Here is a 21,053-nt window from a genome sequence, read left to right on the forward strand (position 1 = left end):
CACTGTTGAAGATTTGCGGGGTCGCAGCGGAGCACCAGAGCAAGATGACCAGCGTGGCAGGCTTCTAGTTCCGAAGAGCCAGTGCCGGGCGTGCCCTCCGAGCACGCGCTGTCCATCTTTATTTTCCTTTATCGCGTGCTGGTACCGCCGATCTCAGCGCCTGCGCTTTATAGCGTCGCCGGGCGCTATAACTGTATTAGCGATTACCTTAGTAAATGCCTTGTTCGCAGCGGACATTGTGCTGATAAATCTGTCATTTTTCAAATCCCTGACGTCTCCTCTCTTATGGAGAAGTAAGTCAGCTTCGGGGACCACTAAACGAGGAGAAACCTTTCTTCGAGAGGAGTATAAATAGAAGAAGGGAGAAAAGATAAGATGCACTGACCGTGCGGTCTAAGGCATCGGAAAACGGAGCTGATTTCTTAGCGTCGGCGCTGATCTGTCCCTCTCGATTCTGAAGTTTGTTTGTTTTTTCTACAAGCCAGCATTCGAAGTCAGCAAGCCAGCAAGAAGTCTTCAGGTACGTTCGCCATAATGTTTGACCTCAGCTTTTGTGCGATTTCTTAAATGATGTCTACCTTAAATTTTTCAGCAATGAGAGCCAGAAGATTGTACAGCTTAAAATCCTCTTTAAAGAAATTGGTGTCCCCAAAGGAAACAACACGTGCCACATTCTGAAACATTCTTAGGCGCTCCTATGATGGTTCCTGAGACACTGTAGGCACGCCTGGATCCAAGTTCTTCCTAAGCATCCTCAGCCCGCGTTTGCTACGCTGTCCGGCGAATGAGTTCATTTGTTTTGTTTTACTTTTTGGATAGTTAAAAATATCTGTCCTTAAGCCGGTAGTCCTCACGCTGAGTAAAAAAGGTGTTTGGAGGGAAACAAATAAGCCTCCGCTGCATGTCAGCTTCGTCAATACCCCCATGAGGTGTCTCCAATCGGCCAATTTAAACTAATTCCTTGCATATGGGAAAGAAGCACGTCGTGTTGGCCTCCGAACATTAATGTATGATGTCGAAGACCCTGAGCTCCCGGCAGCAGTGCGGAAGGTTAAATCTGCTGCGGTGACTCCCTTTGTACACCGGCGGAAAGCTGCGGCGTGAAAGAGTCTCAGATGTTCCATACCCTGCCTTCTCTCCCGGCCAAAGACAATGTGCGTGCCGATTAGACGGGAGTGGTTGTCTACGCTATTAAGAGTGTGTTTGTGTGCACCCTCGCTTGGCAATGAGCTAAAAAGAGTCGACGCACTGTATCTTTAGATGAAGAATTCTAGGCGCCGCTTGACAGTCAGGGCTCTAGAGCCAATGTTTGCGCTGATTGGAGGGTGACGATTCTTTTGAAATTGATGAAATTTAAATTTTTTGTGTGAAATTATTATCCTCTAGATGTGGCAACGAACACTGCTTCGCGTAATTGCGCTGAGTTATAGAAATATTCTCGTAGCACGCCACTACGAATTAGAAATACTAAGCCTGCCTTGTGCCACATTTTTTAAAACTATGCAGCCTTTTCCACGGATGCAGACAAAATATATACATTAGGATATAATTTTTTGAACTTATAACAGTGAAGTTATGCGAACAGTCTCGGGCGACTAACGCCGGGCACCAAACTCCTCTTCCTTTCCTAGCATCATTCGGGGGTGTGGGTTTCGACGACGAGTTGTCGCGTTAATTCGAGAAATCCCTCCGTACTTGACAGTCGCATAACGGAGTCAAAGGCAACGAACAGTTGTCTGAGAATCTCCCGTCCGAAGCCTCACAGCGCCTATCACACATCATAGACGTGGCATTACCACTCTGAACTCGCTTTCAAAGCAGTAGACTACAGGCAGGATGTCATAAACTCAGCGCGAAGTGAATTCAGATTATTGGCTAGAAGTGCTTTTCCTTTACGCTCTACTAACAAGTTACTGTTTCTTTTTTTTGTAATTTTTCACATGATATGAAGTACGAACACAATGAGGCGTTTCTTCAATCCAGCATTACAGGGATATATTCTCAGGGCTAAGGAGAAGCAGGCGCTGTATATTTGGGTTATTGCAGAAACAGGATATGCTGTGTAGCATATAATGTAAAGGAATAAATAAAAATTCTAGCAGCAATTTCAGAGTATCAAGCCTGCAAATCATTGAAAAGGCCTGCGGCTGACATGTTACCTATATCCCAAACAGAATATTGGTCTGTTGAGGAAAGCAAACAGGAACGTAAAAATAAAGTGCCTTGGCCAGTACCACACAGCTTCACAGGCTTAAATCAATGAAAGGTGTTAAGGATGAGGTAGCATGGTCGGGCGCCGGAGAGGGAACAAAGGAGGTCGGAAACGAGGATGCGGGAAAAAACAAGGAGAGAAAACTTTATACAGCAAAATTTACATTATTTACAAGTGAGCTCGGTAACGCGACGCTCACTGCTGAAACGCTGCATGAGGACCGCACATGATGAGACCATCAGATGAAAGAGCCCCTCGGCCGTACCGCTGCCGAGGTTTTAAAGAGTTCCCTTTCCCTAGGTTCCCTAGATGGGGACCGGGCCTTCTGAGGAAGGAAGTTCTCAGTGCCACCAATCACAAACACACACACACTCCCCAGGGATCACCGCCGTCACGCGCTGGGAGAGGGGGACGATGCCATCCACGTAGCTAGACGCCGGAATGTCCACGAACGGCGTTCCCGCGCAGTTCATGCGTTCGAACGTGCGTTCGCACGCGGTGTAGGGGAGACGCTCGCTTAACCGGGCAGACGGACGCGGCTTCCGTGGTAATCCAGGCGCTCACCCAACACGCGTCTCGGGGTTAGTCGGCGTTCCGCTGCCGCCATGCCGTTTTCTTCCCCACGACAAAGGCGAAACGTAACAAAGGATAAATAATGATCGACTCCTGAAAATCATGATATGCCTCAGAATGCCCGGGAGAGAGCTTTTGAAATATAGTACTGCTAAATAAAATAGACAAAAAAGGAAGAAAAATAATATTTACCAATAACATGAAGTATTTACGAGTAATAAGATAAATGTATAAAAAATGGCAACAAAAATTTAAAGATATAAAGGTTGCGGGAAAATGAAAAACGCAAAGAAAATATAGAGCGGAGAGTTCTGGGATTATGAAGATGAGAATGAGTGTGTCGTCGTAAGCAGTGAATGTGGAACTGGAGAAGACGGCTGTCATGCGCAGGATGCGGCAGCTTGGAGGAGTCCGAGAACAGTTATGGAACCATCCACTTAGGTGATCACATGTCATGGCAGACCCGTAAAAGTAACTCATATACCGGGGTATTACTTGCGTTAGAGCTCAAGCTTAGAGAGGTTTATCCATTATTCCTTCTAAAAGTCGGTACGTTTAACAAGGCCAAGATTCAAACATTCGCTGGTTGTGATATCGTGCAGGGTGATCACAATAATACCAGAAAATAAAACAAGTGGATGATTAGAACCGTTTTAAAGGCACCTGTAGTTTCATCTTTCAGTTCAAATACACGTGTGCCATTGTTAATTTGAGAGTGAAACGCAATTATTGAAGGAGTTAACCTGGAGCACTATGACTTACAGCCACTTTCTTATCTAATGATAAAACAAGCGCTACTCCGCCGAGAACAGAATGATTTGATCATAACAAGGTGAGTCACGTTGACTTTCCCCTCAAAATCCACTGGAGGGTTCCCTCACGGAGGACCTCTAATCACTTCCATGCTGGCTTTTCTCTACATGCCGTAATTCTGTAAGCACACATGTGTGCATGGCAGTTGCAGGCCTACCGTCGCACTAAATGAGTAAGCCCTTCATATCAACTCATTTCAAATTCTACTTAAGCATTCCACAGTGGACATCCTCGTCGCAAAACTGCAGCGATGACACACTAATAAAGAATACGGCTCGTTTGAAACAGGCGCGTGGCTGGCTCTAATTAAATTCTCCTCTGGTAAAAATTCTCCGGTAAAAACGTTTCGCCCGCAATTTTCAATCGGTAAGAAAAAAGGACCGGACATGATACGCACTGATGCGGCGAGGCTGGGATAGCGGGAGCTGATCTCTTTCGTTTTCCTTCGACGCGTTCACTTCTTCCCTGTGCTGCTGATGATGATAGGCGATGGGCTTCTGGGTAGTGGAGGTGCGGGGCTGAAGCCTTTGATCAGTTATCCTCCCAGTTTCAGCCCTGTAGTGACGTACGTACTGCCAGAGTACATTTATTACATGTTGTTAGCGTGAGTGGTAGCGGTATGCCCTTATTTAACAAAAAAAAAACCATATGTCGCCGAAACTAAGTCAACGCTGCTCATGCAAGAACCGTTGAAGACGAGAGCGATGCCTTTTTATTGTGTCCACACATCAGCATGCTACGAAGAAAGACGCTACCGGTGTATACGTTAGCTTCAATGCACACAAAGGGAATTTCTTATCTCTGGCTTCGTATCCATATCTGAAAAATAAATGTGGCGCTTCATAATAAACCATGCTGCTATTTTTTTTTCATCAGACAAAGAAGGCATCTTGCCTCGGCTATTGGTCAGCAGAGAGAATGTGAGGAAACTGCGTCACTACTGTGGGAACAAATGTTAGCGAACTTTCCTCACTCGCCGTCGCGGTGGCTCTGTGGTTATGTTGTTCGGCTGCTGACCCGAAAGACGCGGGTTTCTTCTCGGCGGCGGCGGTCGAATTTCGATGGCTGCAAAATTCTAGATGACCGTGTACTGTGTGATGTGAGTGCACGTTAAAGAACTCCAGGTGGTCGAAATTTCTGGAGCCATTCTCAACGCCGTGCTTCAGAGCCTAAGTCGCTTTGGAACGTTATACGCCCCCCCCCCCCACCTCTTTCAACCAAATTTTTCTCACTGCTCAGGAAAAAAAAAATCTTCGTCACCGGCAATTTCATAAATTTATTGGCCGTATTCTGCAATGAAGACTTAAAGATGGGCCAAAAATCCAGCTCCAAGAAAAACTTGGCCTCCGAGACGACGTGCGATGCCAAAAATATGGTATTGTTATTGATGGCAGCGTTTCTGAGAAAGATATTTTGTTCCCGGGTTCAATGTTATTGCCGAAGAAGACAATACACTACGGCAAGAAACTTGCAAATGTAGTCACGGATAAGCACGTGAACTTAGTGAGCATGTTGTATAGCAACTAAAGGGTGAATGGATGATTCAAAAAGCCTGAGCCGCAAACGTGACTTGTGCTACAAACAAGAGCAACAAAGATTTTTTTTCTCTGTCACCTGTACTCGATGACACAAAGCATATTTCAGCTTTATTCTAGAATTTTACGTCGTACAGCCCAAGGAGCTCTTCACCTTGCTCGATGAGTCGTTGTCCGACTGCATCGATACGCAAGCATAGTTGTTTCACGAAGCCTTTCGCCTTCTGCGAGTCCTGGGAAGAGTAGCTCGCCACCGACTTTTCAAGAATTGTATTCAGAATCTTGGTGGCTTTATCCGTGACGTTGTCTTGCGCGGAAAAAGAAACGTGTTCCTTGATGGCCTCCACTGCAGCCTTGATGGGCGACACGGCCACCTTTGCGACTCCCTTCACGACATCGCCCGCTACTTCCGCAACTTTCTTCACGGCGCCCTTGATCGCTCCGAACAATTCACCGAGAAAGTACTCTTCAAGCTGCAAGATATAGAAAAAATGAAATGCACTTACTTTTTACGACTGCAATTTATGAGACTGGAGAATTGCTATCATCGTTTTATTTTTTTGCGCTCCGAAAAAAATTATTTCACGCATGTTTTGGACCGCACTAACCTAGCAGAAGAGCACTCCTAGCATGCCTTTTTTATTTAACTCCGCTATATGCGGAGTGTTTCAGGGAAAGGTTCCCGGAAATCTAAAACATATTGAGGGGTTAAAAGCAGACGTTATTTTCACGAACAAACGGTCTGCCACAGGAGATGCGAGTATTGATGAAAACCGTGTTAACTGTTTAGGTAAAAAAAATTATTTTACAGAGAACCATCCAATTATCAAAATTTAACAGTTAAGTAGAGTTTCGACTTCGTAGGCGTGCAGAAGACGATGTGTAATCGGCTTCTGAAAATTAGAAAATGTCCCTTTCTGAAACCTTATTTCGCGAGCAACTTTGTCGGTCTTTTTTGTGCAGAACTGAGTCCCCGCGGTGGCTAAGCAGTTATTGCACTCGACTGCTGACCCGAAAGACGCGGGTTCGATCCCGGACGCGGTGGTCGAATTTCGATAGAGGCGAAATTCTAGTGGCCCGTGTACTCTGGGATACTAGCAAACGTTAAAGAACCCCAGGTGGTCGAAATGGCCGGAGTGGATAACTACGACGTCCTTTATAGCTTTAGTTGCTTTAGACTTTAAACACCCGGAACCAAAACCAAACCAAGCCATAACAATGCAGTGAATCATGTATGCCTGAAGCTCCGTGCAAATGCAGTGCTCTCTGTTGACGTACCGGAGTGCCTGATATGATCATTTGGAACCTTCTGCGCTCTTTTACCCCGGCAGAAACTTTCTTTTGCGACGTCGTTTTGAACACAATAAAAGGTTAATTCTTGCCAGTTACTCCGCCGTCGGTTTTGAACGCTGGCTGACGGTTTTTTTTCGAAGAGACGTTTATTCTTGATACACTACCACATCTGCATTAACTTTTGCCAGTGTTCGCTGAAATAACCGCTGCAAGATGTAGTATATTAGTGGCTAGAGAGAGTTTTTGTCGTTAGTCAGTGTTAAAGCGATTTCTGTCAGTTTAGAATATGTGAACGCCGTATCTGCAATCTATTTTCATATCTTCAAGCTATGCCAGCCATTTGGAAGACATTATCTATGTTGCTAAGGACTTTCAGTGTACGCATCACCCATGAAATGGACGATACTTTGAAGAAACAAACTTTTCGATATCACTTTTCACGTTACTGTATCTAACCAAATTATAAAAGAACGTCTTTCCTTACACGCGTGCACAGCTATAAATTTGAATTCCACCTCGTAAAGACCTGGATGATAAGTTTCTGCTAAATTCATTCTTTTGTATTTGCCCTAACGGGTCTCAAACTCTATTAAACAGGAAAAGAAACAATTCTTCCCTTTCATGTTTAAGATATGCCATTTGCGGCAAATCACAGTGTTAGCATCAAAGTTCCAGTTTCTACTCTGAGAGCCACTTATGCTAGCCAGGGCTGTGCCTCCTTGAAATTTTGAGAACACTGATAATTGTAGTTCTTTCATATCAAACTGCGAGTTCACACTACATATTTGAGGTCGTGCTCATCTACTGATTCTATAGGCCGGTTTTCATTTACGCTCACAAACGAATGCAAAACGTAGTAACGCCACAAACATTTCCTTAAATTTAAAGTACTTAAGCGCTCCATACCTTCCAGCCGCGTTAAGTCATAATGCTTACCTCGTTATTCAGTGTCTCATCATTCGCGAGTTCACGGGCCACGTAGCGTAGAGCTTGGCCGACGAGTATTGCTTCCGCACCGACGGCTTTGTGCTTTGCGTCAATTGGCGCCCCAAGAGAAGGATTCTCCCGCCGAATCACATGCGCCGACGCTGGAATCACAAAATATGAGATGCGGATTACCCTAAGGAGTACTTGGCCGGGGATATTGAGGGACAAAAGTCCACTCCGTACACTTTTTGCTCCTCTTTTTGCAGCGGCACTCGTGAGGAAAACAAGCTCTTAATTTTGTGCACTTTTACATTCAACGTGCACTCTGCATTATACAGCGGAACTGCCAATCATTTTAACTGCGAGTCTATAAAGAAGTGAAATTTTTTCGTAATATCACGTCAGCACCGTGCAGCACTTCATTGAGCGTCCCACTACGGAACGGCAAAGACAAAACAGCAATAGTGCGCGCATGCGCCCTGAGCGCAACGCTTTTAGTAATGTAGACCGCTCAGCTTTCAAGCTTTTGCCGCAAAGCCATCGCTCTTTGCGACATCGCGAATAAAAAAACGTGCTAGCCATGAGAACGACGCTACGAGGTAGGTAGGCTACGACGCTACGATATAGGTACTTCTAACATTATTGGCAGCACATTATTCTTGACTTCTAACTTCGTAATTCGGAGTGATAATCATACTTCTTTCTCTGTTATAAATAGTTTTCCTCTGAACGAGTAGTGACCATGAGATATCTTCAGTTTTTGTGACACTTCCCTTCCGTATATGGGCCACCCGCATTAGTTGAGCTCCGAGCATTTTTGCCTCCCCACTTTGGATAAGATATATAGTGCTGAAACACACGATGAAAAGCCTTTTATTTTTCTTGACACCCCCAGCACCTCTCTTTGGTAGACGCAGTTGATGAAAATCGCTTTGCGAACGCCGTACTTTGGTGTTAATCAAGTTGTGCTGGCACGCGGCCCCAGCGGGCGTTTTTGACCGCCGCGATCTAAGCAAGAACTTCAGCACGAGCACACAACGTGTTCGCCAGTCGTGCGTTTCCAACTTACTCACGGATGAAGTTTTCTTCCTAGAGCAACTTTCATTTTACAAAATTCACATATGCGCAGGAACGCACGTACCACCAGTCAGCGGCGTAGCGCCACTCTCCTCCACTAGGCTCAACATTGAAAACTGATTCTTCCATCCTCAGTTTGAACCACTATCAAGGCGCTAAAGAAGGCATTCGGTGCTGACTCTCTAGTCCGCTCCAACAAATGTCACCATGTCTTTAATTTTTCATCGAACTTTAATGCTGATTACAAGCTTTTCTACTCACATGCAGCGAAGCATAGAGCGCAGAACGCAGCCAATGTAGTCTTCATCGTGCCTGTGGTAAATAATTGCAATTAGACGGCTTCACAAAGTTAAAACACGTGTTATAATTATTTTGACATTAGAATCTTTATGACAACTCACTATAAGAGAAGACGAATCAAGTATTTTGAAATTCCATTTAAATATAGCACCTGCGCTTGCATGCTCCCAAGACATAGACATCTAGGTAAAGCTGAAAACATGGTAGTGTTCCAGCCTTCTCAAGAGTCGTACTAAATCGTCTGAAGTAAAGCATTAAAGCATTATTGAGTTATTATACTGTCTATATTTAACATTTTCTAATTCGTCAGCCAGCTGGGAGCTGCTTTTGAACATCAAACAATTCTTTCCTGAAGAAAGTAACAGCGAAGCACATTCACCTGTTGAAAGGTCGGGCCTCAGTAACACCAAACGTGTGCTTTCAAGTATAGGCAACACTCCTTTTATATAGTTATGATCCTACGTGTACCACGTGCTCTCGCCGACAGCGCTGATAAATGCCTGTGCTCAGTAAAAGAATCTGCTCAGCCGTCTTTTCCATATACTGTTTGAAGTGTTTTCAATAGTGATTAAAGCAGGCAGGCCAATGTCCCATGAGACACAATTGAATTAAGCACTGCTGCTTCCTAATCAAGCAGGAAGTATTCCTGATATTCGCTCTTCAAGTGTTCCATTCGCAGTGTGTGCCTCGCGCTCCCGGTATTCACGACATAGAAGCCAGACACCCGCTATCTTGAGTGCGATGGCATCGCTATTATTCAGAGGTGTTCTGCTGCTGCCTTTTTTGTGGATTTTGTCCAGACAAAGACAACTGCAATTCGCCCCTGTATGTTGCTTGCAGAACGCAATGCAATAATACTATCTATGCAATAAGGGTTTTGTGCCTGCGACATGTTCGACGCGGATCTAAGGCCTTGTGCTACAGTTATTTCCGAGATATGCGCGCATTTTCGAGGAGAAGAAAATCTAGGCAAATACATTTGTACTATATTTGAGTTTTTCAATAAAATAGCCGCGCAAATTCTGCGTCAGCGGTCTAAAAACTGTTTTTTTTTCGTGGAACCGACTTCATCCGCTAAAAACAAATGCGAGAATTTGGCAAAAGTATTCCCAACAGCAAAAACGGTTGCGAGTTGGTGATCGCGATCCCAGCAACAATAATGATGGCATCTGCAATGCGCCCTTTTACATTATTACCACACAATGCTACTTGAACTACCACGGACGGAAAAAAAAATTAAGACTTTCGCAGGCATAGTATGTGTGTTGCAAGAAGTGGAATATGTCAGTGGCTGGATTAGTCTCGGCTGCGCGGCGCGCGTGGCTAATGTAGCATCTGCACGCTCTCCACCTGTGAGCTTCGCAACGTGTTTGGCAAGCGCCCCGAATGCTAGTGCTGCAGGGTAAAGGCCGGGATACATGCGACGTGTTTTTCGACGATATTCGCGCGGCAGAAAACGTCGCCACACCCGGCTGGAGATACAAGGAGCGTTGAAGCGGCGGTGCGCCGCCGCGTATCCCTCGACGCGAAAGCAAATGTGATCAACAAGTGGCAAACACCACTGTGCAAGTACGTGTGTGAGAACCGCGACGCTGACCATTCTGTTAAAATCAGGAAAGTTTCACTTCGACACCATTTTACAAATTTTAGCACGCGCGCTTAAGTATCCTATAAAGATTTGCGTGCTCGAATGCATGCCGTCGCGTACCTTTGGACGCCCGCTCAGCCGCGGACACCAGCGGCTGCGGTTTTCTTCGACACAATCGCTTCACGGAGGGAGCGCAGGCATTCCGATCCAATATTCAGCCGTGTTCTTCAAAAAAAGCGACATTTCAAGTCTGATGAAGCGTTTATTTTCACGACAATATCATCTCCGTGCCAAAAACACTGCGTAGCTCGACGGCCATGGCGGCCATGTTGCCGGCGGCAGGCAGATGACCGGAAGAGCGGGCTTTCTGCGCTGCTATTGGCTCGCTTCAGCCGCCGCTTCCGGTCTCGCCGGACGCCGCGCGTCAAAATCTAGCCGGTACTGATCTGCGGCGGCGGGCGTTTTTCTCGACGGCGGGCGTCAAATCTGCGCTGTCGGGAGAAAATCGACGACTAGCCGCGGTAAAAACGCTCCATGTCTTCCGGCCTTAAAGCCTGTGATTTGGTTTTACCAAGCGGTATTTTTACGTGCTGTCAGATCTACGTAACGTTATATATTTTGCGAAGTTTACTGGAAACTCTTGAATAATGCACCCATATCAACCTTTTCCCGCAAAGCTGCTTTTGGAGCAGTGCACGTGCGAGGCGATCGTACAAGACATAAAGGTCGACCGGTGCCGATTGTAATCACAAATGATTTACGCACAACCTCTTCTCCTAAGTTGCGGGTGGCGCCTGTGATTTCACGTAGCATGTACTGTCGTCCTTAACGCCACATCAGATCATGTTAGTGCACTTAATTCCACTCCAGCGAGTTGCGGAGTCCAAGCACGAGGATAAAAGAGCCAGGCTATGTAGCCTTGTATGGCTGCTCTTGGATGGATGCAATGAATAATTTGCTCCCTCCTTACAAATTTACTCGACCTTGGGGGATTCCCCAAAACGATCTGAAGAACGCTACTCCCACTTCGAGTTATTGATAAATTCTTTATCACCCTACCATATGCTGCCGTCCCGGTAAGCTAAGTTGGTTGAGAGACAGCTCCGATGAAACGGTTTCTCCCGGTTTCCAAAGCCGGACCAGGAAGAATTTTTCTTTAATTACGAGGTACTTGCGAAACCCGTATAGCTCTCCTCTCTAGCCGTATTGCTGCGCGTTTGTGGATGCGAATGAGTAATTTGCTCTCCTATTATGTTAAATGTTGACTTTCCCAAATCTACCTCACGGATAAATTTTTGACTGTGCACATTGTGTACTATGTTTATTTTGTGCCTTTATCTTTATCTGTATCTCATGTAAAGTAAAAACTTCGAATCCTTTGTGCTGCATTGACTCGCTTGCTAGCTTTTAACTCTTGTTTGCAATTTTTACCTTTGAACTATGGTATATAATGTACGAAATGAAATATTACGCAGAAGGGCTATATTTTCTAGCTATACGCCTCCGGCTGACATTGGAACAAAAAGACATACTCGTATGATCGCTCGTGAAGCATTTTCCCATTCGTCAGTGTATTTGTTACGGAAATCTCAGCGACTAATTTGGTGCCTACTCCTGCGTCTGCATAACCGCTTATTTGCCTCGATACTCTAACGACTTTGTCGAGAATGGGTAACCAAGAGCATTTTAATGCTAGTGTGTTCCCAAATGTACGCCGGACTACGGAACAATTATAGGCCACCACAGGTGAAGTCGCCTCTGTTCGAGTACAGAGGAATATTCAGCGTGGCGAACAAAGCCTTTCCTTTTGTGTGATTTTTTTTTATCGGCCTGTTACGCCACCTCAGCCTCTACAATCGTGTCAGTGGCGTGAGCCGGAGATACCAGGAAAGCAGCATTAGCACGAGTGGACAGTGACGACGGTGACGTGGTACTCAATTTTATGCCGCACACTATACATAAAAAGAAAACATGGTACCTATTTCCTTACGAAGATATTTTCAGTAACTTCTGAAACGCATCGAGTGAAGTAAAACATCTTTTAGGGGTTTCATCCCAAATAATTGGCTCTTAAGCACCGTTCTTGTAATTAAGAAAGGTCTATATGGAAATTCTTGGTGTCGACTACACTCTTTTAGTTATAGAACAATACCCACCCGCGGTTTTTCTTATCTTATTTAGGGTTTTCTGCGCTTTGTGGGTATTGATGCTTAAGCCGCAATATAAAGATCATATTCGAGTGCAGTCTACAATTGTCTACTTTTCAAGCGACGACCGTGCTCGAAAGCACATAAAATGATCTCGCTGCAATGACAGATCTAAGAGGAAAACAGCCGAAATTTGCGCCTTTGAAACTTGCCAATTTACCCGTTTTGTACAATAATGTACTAGGTGACCGCTTTTCTTGATAATGAAAGCAAAAACACAGGGTCGAAGCCTCTCAAACTGTGTTGTGTCACTGTGCCAATTATTCCACCGTAGTGCGGCCGCCGTGCAGGCTTCAATTTTCTTGGAACCGGACGCGCCTAACCAACTTGTTGCAGTCAAAAAAGTTTTTGTGACCCCGAAAGGTTTAAAATGCACGTTTTCTTTATGAATGCGTACACCTCAATTACAGATGTTATCAATATGCTATATTTTACCAAAGAAGCACGTTTAGGCTGTGTAGCCAAAACTGCACTGCGAATTAAAGTTAACGCGGAGCGTACTCACCTCACACCAGCATATTAAAAATGTTTTGCGATATAACAACTAGTTACTTTAAGCCTTCAACGATATCGTAGAAATTGTGACGGATGCATCACTGCGGTCTGGGCTTCTGGTTTGCAGAACAAGGCGGACATAATGCTAACACCTAGAGTCACATATTGAAGTTTGTTATAATAATTTAAAAATTCTGAAATCCACGAAAGGTATTTTAGCAGGGTAAAAATACAACAGATCAGTACATAAAAGCCGCCAACATAACAAAGTGAGAACAAATAACATTGCTGATATGACAACACAGACAACGTCGTTATTCTCTAAACGTCGCTTAAAAGCAAAAGGCTTCTTTGAGCTTACAATAAAATCATGAGAGGTTAGCAGCAAATGAAGGCAAAGAAGCTTGTCTAACTTCGATATTAGTCAAGTCATTCCATGCAATTATGGACAGGGGGGAAACTAATATTTAAAACAGTTGTTTTTTACGCAGAATGGTGTCATTGTTAGTTTATGTCTCTGCCTTTGGCATATAGAAAAGATAATATACTTGCATCAGAGAGGCTTATATTGTAATGCACATTTACAAACTGATACATTGCCGTTTGTCCAGAAACTGCGTTACACTCAGGCAAGTTGGCTCGTTCAAAAGTTTCGTAACCGAGTTACGAGAGAAGTTATTGTAAATGAAATGAGCCACGCTTTTACCAAATAAAAGGGATCCCAAATAACGGCTGCGCAATTTTGTACGGGGCGTACTATACAGTTATATGCTAATAGTGGACGGGGCTTATGGACAGTTTGAAGGCCATTCTCACAAAAAAAAAAAATGTTTATGGCAAGCATTAGTGATAACTTTGTGTTCATTCCATCTGAGGTTTTTAATTATCCAGAGGCCGAGGTTTCGTTTCGTTTACTCTGTTCCGTTACCTGTGACAGAAAAATATTGTTAGCCGAGTAACTGAACGTCAGGTTACTCTTTTTGGCAGTAGTGCACATAAAAACGGTTTTCGCAAAGTTTGCCGACTTCTGCCAGTCGTCACACCAGGCAACAACATTCTCAAAAGAATCGTTTAACAATATTTTATCCGAAGAACTTTCTATTTCTGAGCACAAAACAAAATCATCAGCACATGAAGCGATTTATACAGGGAGGTCATTTATAACGTCATTGATATAGAGGCGAAAAGAAGCCCACGAACCAAGCCCTGGAGAACGCCAGAACCAACAGAAAGATCGTGAGATTGATGATTTCTAAAAGTACTGAATTGTATGCGTGCATTAAGGTAATCTTAGCTTAGAGTGCATAGAGCGGCAGCTCCAATGGAGCGGAGGTCCCAGGTTCGAAACCGCTACCAGGACAAATTTTTCTTCAGCTCCGAAGTTCCTGTGGAAGCTGTATAGAGGCTTGAAAGCGCCGTATCATTCGGGTTGCCATCTTTGATGACGTGATCACGCCGCCATTAAACGCATCCTGAACACTCGGCGCGCGTCCCATCACGCCGGCAGCTGCATCTGATGGTTCGGTTCCGAAAGGCAGTGTTTTCGATGATACGGTCGTATTGGAGTGGCGAGACGACATTGTGGTTTGTCGAAAGCTTCGAAGGACATGTGAGAATCCTAATTTGATCCCTTTAGGCGTGTGAACGTGATCGGGCTTCATGTCGCGAGAGCCACTTAGCTCGCCGCCAGTTGGAGCCAACGAGTGGATCGCCTGAATGCTTGTCTTTGCTTCCGCTGAAGGCTTTGCTTAACGTTTTTTTATTGGTATTATCTAAAACGGCCAGGTTTAATGTTCCTGCGGCAGCGAAGGTTGTTCTCGTATTGTGTGCATGCATAACGACACCGCTGTAAAACGCTGACATGCACGCCGTACGCATTTGTTTACAACCTGTTAATGGTGCTTAGGAAACCTAAAATATTTTTCATTGGTTTGTTAAACACAGAAAGGCGACAAAAGTAAATAGACACACAAATGTTAACTAATCATATAAGCAGTACCATGCATCTATCAGCCTTCACAAGTTGGCCTGCGATCGTTGCAAAGGGTTCCGCGATGTAATTGTTATAACGCACCAATGGCAACGCGTTCATACTACACGAAGTTCACAATTATGTCCGCCTAACATATAAAAGTGTGGTACGCTCCATGCTCGATATGTGGATATGAATGCGCTCGAGGTCGCATTGGTTGTAAGTAATTAGCGCGAGGTCGCATGGTTGTAAGTAATTAGCTTCACTCTGAGCAGGAGTCACTAGTGACTATCTCGCATGGACCGCCAGGAAGCGACAACCACCAAGCACAGCCGCCGTAACGCAAATGCTTTATCCCTATCATGGTCCACGAAAACCGCTTTGCTTGGAGCGAAGTTGAACAGTTGCACCAAGACGGCGTGTAATGCACGTACTGACGGTAAGCATTGTCCGCTCGCATGCTGTGCGCTGTACAATATACACTAGCGGTATGTAGGAGCCTAATTCGTCTTTTTATTTCTTTCCTAATTCGGCCTCAGGCGTACCTTTTACGACTTACCACATGCCTTAACTTACGAGCAATGGAGTCTCAGCACACTGCACAGCAAATCAAAGCACGAAGTGGCGGTTTCGGTGCTGGAACTGCTTGTTTATGCGGCTATGTTGTGTACTTACCCTTGCCAGGTTTTCCAAAATCAAAACATTTCTTTCTATATTGGCTATCTAGCGCGGGTGAATTTGTTTGTTGCGTTCGCCCGTTCCGGAAAGGATTCATGACGAACGGGCGCGAACAGACGCTGTATGTTCTTGTGCAATTCAGTTCCGTCACGCTCGCAAGCAATCGCATCCCGCACATTTAACTCTCGGTCTTAATTATTGAAATCCACAATATCACGTATTGTCTCTGCCTTTTCACACCTGCGTAGAAACAACACTTTCGGCAGCCACCTTCGATATTGCCACTGCTGCGTCGAGGCGTACACGCAGGCGACCAACCAGTCCCGTAATAGCGTTGTGTTCTGAGCACGCCTGTGGCGCCGTCAGGTCTCAAACGGAAGAACTGCGTGCTGTAAACAGTTGTAGCTTTCCTTTGTAGTGGTATGGCTGTGCTTGTGTGGATGCAAGTGAGTGTTTTTGTCCCTATTACAAATTTACTCCATTCGGGGATTCACCTAAAAACATTTCACCAACTCGTGGAGGTCCCATTGCCGCACGGTATATTTAACAAATTTTGTCGCTTCGCTAGAATCTTCACGGCCATCAAGTTATATGCTTCTGCGTCAGACAATACGCCAACGGCGTCAGTACCTCCTGCAATAAATGCTAGGGACATCATTTTAAAATATGCAATGCGAAACACCAACTCAAGGAGAATTCAAATGCATATTTTTGGCGCTCGATGTTCCGAAGAACACTGCCCATGGATAATATCTGAAAACTGGCCCCTGCCCTACACGAGCTGGAGGTGCGCCTAGTTCCCCCATTTCCTCTTTTCTAGCATGTTCCTTGAGCTGCGCTCCAGTAGCTGCTTGGTGTGCTCAATCCGTCATATCCCAAGAGGAGAGTCCTGACGGCCAGGGTTCCTCCCGGTCGCCCTGTGCTGTCCCCGCCACTTGGACCGTTAGCAGCCCTCAACAAGACCCTCAGAAGTTTGCTGGCCCCCGCGGCGACGACTTGGACGACTGACTTGACCACTACAACCGCGTGAATTCTTTAAAACGATGGGACGACTGCCTAAAACTTCTGAACGCGTCCTGCTACCGGAGTGATGTCGCACGCACATGGTTTCTCAACTACAAGACGGTTATTCCGGACTGGTGCCGATTCAAGGAAAGTTGCGACAGATTTTTGGAGCTCCGGCCGTTCAGTCTGAACTCGCCGACAAGCAGCTTGATGTCCCCATACAGCGCCTAACTGAGTCGTACACTTCCTACATTGAGCATCCACTCGGTTTTTCTTTGTCGACATGTCAATACCACAACGACGAAGGCCGACCGTATTCGCCACGTTCGCAAGCGAATCGACTATCTTGTATTCAACACCCATGCTTTTCAAAACCTACCTCCGTCGATGTTATGATCACAACCTGGCAACGCCTCGACCAACTGCAATTCATCCGTTTGCAACATGCCCCGGCCACCTCCCTTTAGGCCGCTGACTCCGACCGGCGTTCGTTAATTCTCACGCTTATTCGTGAGGAGCTTTTCGCTCACGTTTCTTGCCTGGATGACTCCTGTACCGTCATCTGCTGGTTCCAGTCTTTGATGCATTATCAAAGAATAGATGGCCTCGATAGCTTTCTCTCTAACGCCACACCCTCCTGCACCTCGCACCACATCTAATTATGCGCAGGTCACTATCTTGCCACCTGCCTTTGGTTCGCGTCAAATACCGGCGCCTACACGCACCATGTAACAGCTTTGGCGCCCTGAGCCCCTGTGCCACCGTATAATTTCCGGGCACTCAGGCCACTCTATTCGTTATTACTGCGGCTACCGGTGCCATATTTCCCGCCCCTCAGGTCAGCGCCCAAAAGACGAACGTCGCGGCTATGAAACCTTCGAAAGCGACTGCGCTCCTAGTTCCCCCAACTACCTAACACCACTCCTTCCATGCCTCTTCGCGACATTCTTTTCCGCCACCTACCGACTGTTCAGCGGCCCGTGGAAAGAACTTGTCATGCTTATTTCTGATGCCATTGTTATGGGAATGTGCTCATCACGCCTTCTAATTGGCACCTAACCAGGAAAATGGTCGTGCATTCTAGATTTATTCGGTTTGGAAACGGGTCAGGCGTCGTCGTTGGTTTGACAACCTCCCGTGAACATCGTCTCCTGCCCAAAGGGATTTTCCTCATGCGTGTTGGACATTCACCCGGTGTTCCTCGTCGTGCTTGCAGCACCCTTCTCCCAGCTGTCAACTTCGTCGGACTTCCCTCTCTCTTTGTTCTCTCCACCGCCGTAAAGCAGGACCTACCTGCTTCGCAACACCAAGAGTTACTAAACTTGCTTCGCAAGCACCAAGGCCCTTTTGACGTGACTTCTGGTACCCTGGATAAAACTTCTGTTACCGCACACAGCATTGTTAGCGAAGGTAACTCTGGGTTCAGTCGCCACCAGTAGCGCGTTTCCTTATCTGAGCGGAAAATTATCTAGGTCATTGTGAGCGACACGCTCCATAAAAGATTATTTCGCCCTTCAGCCCATACGTGGTCTTCCCCGGAAGTATTAATAAAGAAGTAGAACGGATGAGTGCAGTTTTGTGTTGATTACCACGTCCTCAAAAGATTACTCACAGAGACGCTTACCATTTGGCCCTGATTGAAGACTATTAAGTCCCACCAAGGAGTCTGAATACTTATTCAACATAGATTTTCGTTCCGCCTACGGGCACATTTCCAAATCCTGAAGAAGTCAAGAAAAAAAAAAGCTTTTGGAAATCTCGACGGGCTTTACGAATTCAGTGTTGGGCCATTGGGCTCTGCAGTGCCTCCGCTACTTTTGGACACATGATTGATATATTCCTAAACGGCCTGAAATGAAAAACCTCCTTATACTACCTACACACCATTCCTGCTTTCTCTTTGCTTTTTGTGGCCATTTACGCCGGATCGATGAACCAGTCGTTGCTTCCGCTGGCTTTCAACTCAATACAAAAAGCGTCATTTCTACAGGACGAAAATCAAGATCTTGGAACACCTTCTCAGCCCAGACGGCATTCGACATGACATTGATAAGCTTGCGGATGTCCAGAGAGTTTCTCGTCTCCAGTGGGCTAAAGAACTGCATAGTTGCCTTCGGCTGTCCTCTTATCTTCGTGGCTTTATCGAAATTTCGCTACCAGTGCCCCACCACTGTATCAGCTTCTCACCGCTCGCAGCAATTTCGTTTGGTCTGCAATGCGCAAGTGCCATTCGAACTCTCAAGAGAGCTCTCACCTCAGACCCTGTCCTTGGCCACTTCGAAAATGCTGCTTCGAAATACACACTGACGCCAGCCGCCGCGGCCTTGGCGCTGTCTTTCTGAACCGTGGTATTACTTCTCGCGAGAGAGCTTTTGTGATCGCCAGCCGCACTCTACCACATGCGGAACGTAACCATACCACAGTTGAACAAGAAAGGCTTGCCGTCTCTTGGGCAGTTCATAAATTCCGCCCCTGCTTTTACAGCTGTCAGTTCACGGCCGTGAAAGATCACCACGTTTTATGCTGGTTGTCAAGTCTCAAAAACTGGACTGGATGCCTTGTCCGCTCGGTTCTTCTTCTCCATGAACATACTTTCAACATCGCTTACAAGTCGGGCTAACAGACAGCTTCACGAAATCAAACACATGAATAGTGGTCTCTAAGCTATGCTCACTGCCCTTCTGAACACAAAATACACGCGGCTAAGCCGTGCGCTGCCAGCGCGTGAGCGTAGTCGAAAGCAATCGACCGTAGTCAACCGGCCACCCGAGAAGGGGCCGGCATACAAAAGAATAAAACCAGTTGGCACCGACATTACAAGCCCTTCGCATCGTCTCCGCTTTCCCCGCACGTGCCAACAGTCGGTGACCCGGACGTGATCGCCAAGGGCCAGCAAAACAACGCCTAAAGGCCCCACCGTAAGCACACTAGACCTAAAACTGCCTCCCTTTTGGACAGGCGACCCGCAGCTTTGGCGCACACAAGCCGAGTCCCAGTCAGGTGCGCGCCGCATCACCGCAGAAAGCACACATACCACCACGTGGTGGGCAGTCTCCCGACTGCGACGGCAAGCGAGGTGCGAGAGCTACTTCTTGCGCCACCCTCAGACAAGAACAGAAAGCTGGGCGAGTTGGTGGTTATCCATTTTTTAACGCCTAGGCAATGTTCAAGGGGACGCTGATCCATCGCGGCACACCTTCGGACAGAGAGCGTTTCCAGCAACTACTACGGGAGGCAGAACTGGGTGACTGCGAACCTAGTCAACTGTTGCGCCACATCAGCAACTGGCCGACAGCACGGCCAGCGTCAAGAACCGCTTAATGCGGGAACTGTTCATGCAAAGACTCCCCGCAAGCGTGCGGATAAGCTTCACTGCATTGGTGGAGTCAGACCTGACCAAGCTGGCCGAGCTCGCCGACAAATTGATGTTTGTCGTCACGCTGACAGTCACATCGGTTCAGGCAGATGCCATGCCCGTCACCGTCTACTCCCAGCAAGAGATGCAAGATGAAATTTCTCGCCTCGCCGACACCATCGCGGGGCTGCAGTCGAGAGCCAACCAGCAACCAGCAATAGCAGCACAACGGAGAGTGAGCTGGTACCGCCGCAAGTTCGGCAATGCTGCACGGAACCGCATATCGCCCTGCGAAAATCTGGGAAATGGCCCGGGCAAGCACTGAGGGCGACTAGTGCCTCAGCCTCGCCAGACAATCGTCGATCGGTTTTCTGCCTGACCGATCGAGATCGGGGCACCCGTTTCCTGGTCGACACAGGGGTGGAGGACAGTGTAGTGCCGGCGTCGCCAGCCGATCGCAAACCATATTCATTGCCGTTACAAGCCGTGGAGAACACGACAGTACCGACGTACGGGCATCGCTCCATCTCTTTGGGCTTGGGGCCCAAGAGGATATTTCGGTGGAATTTTGGTGTGGCAGCCGTAAAAATTGCTATGTTAGGAGCAGGCTTTTTGCACAGCTTTTGATTGCTTATAAACTATTTTATTTATTCCATTCAATACTGCCAACCGCCATTTGTTAGCCAAGGCAGTAGTGGAACAAGCGTACATCGTTGTACAATGCGATGCAACAAATCAAACACGCACAAAATAAAAAATAAAAAGCGAGCACAGAAGCAAGAACTAATACGCTGTGTTTCTCAAGAGTACAAAAATGCAAAAAAAATCATGAACAAACACTGCGTCTATAACAGAGGCGAGATAGGAGATAAGAAAAAATCTTGGTTTGTAGGGCTGACCACGTCAGGCGGAAGCCTGTTAAATTCATATATTGTTCTTGGAAAAAAAGAAAACCGGTAAGCTTTAGGTCGGCATCGTGGCACTACTATTGTCGAGTTGTGTTTGCCGCGTGTTGGAAGGGAA

General features: G+C 46.3%; 1 protein-coding gene and 1 pseudogene across 1 annotated transcript; one reads left to right on the forward strand and one right to left on the reverse strand.

Moving 5' to 3' along the window:
• Nucleotides 1-5,249: 5,249 nt before the first annotated feature.
• LOC149343787 (uncharacterized) lies at nt 5,250-8,737 on the reverse strand. The gene is made up of 3 exons (XM_089542482.1): nt 8,692-8,737; nt 7,363-7,514; nt 5,250-5,606 (listed from the first exon to the last, which is right to left on the reverse strand). Exons 1-3 carry the CDS (start codon nt 8,735-8,737, stop codon nt 5,250-5,252), a joined length of 555 nt encoding a protein of 184 aa, XP_089398608.1.
• A 2,643-nt stretch (nt 8,738-11,380) lies between these two features.
• On the forward strand, nt 11,381-20,355 carry LOC149343788 (uncharacterized; annotated as a pseudogene).
• The last annotated feature ends 698 nt before the right edge of the window (nt 20,356-21,053 follow it).

The sequence above is a fragment of the Amblyomma mixtum genome, chromosome 5 (genome assembly GCF_055824585.1).
Source record: "Amblyomma mixtum isolate Tamu chromosome 5, ASM5582458v1, whole genome shotgun sequence".
In the NCBI taxonomy this organism is placed as follows: Eukaryota; Metazoa; Arthropoda; class Arachnida; order Ixodida; family Ixodidae; genus Amblyomma; species Amblyomma mixtum.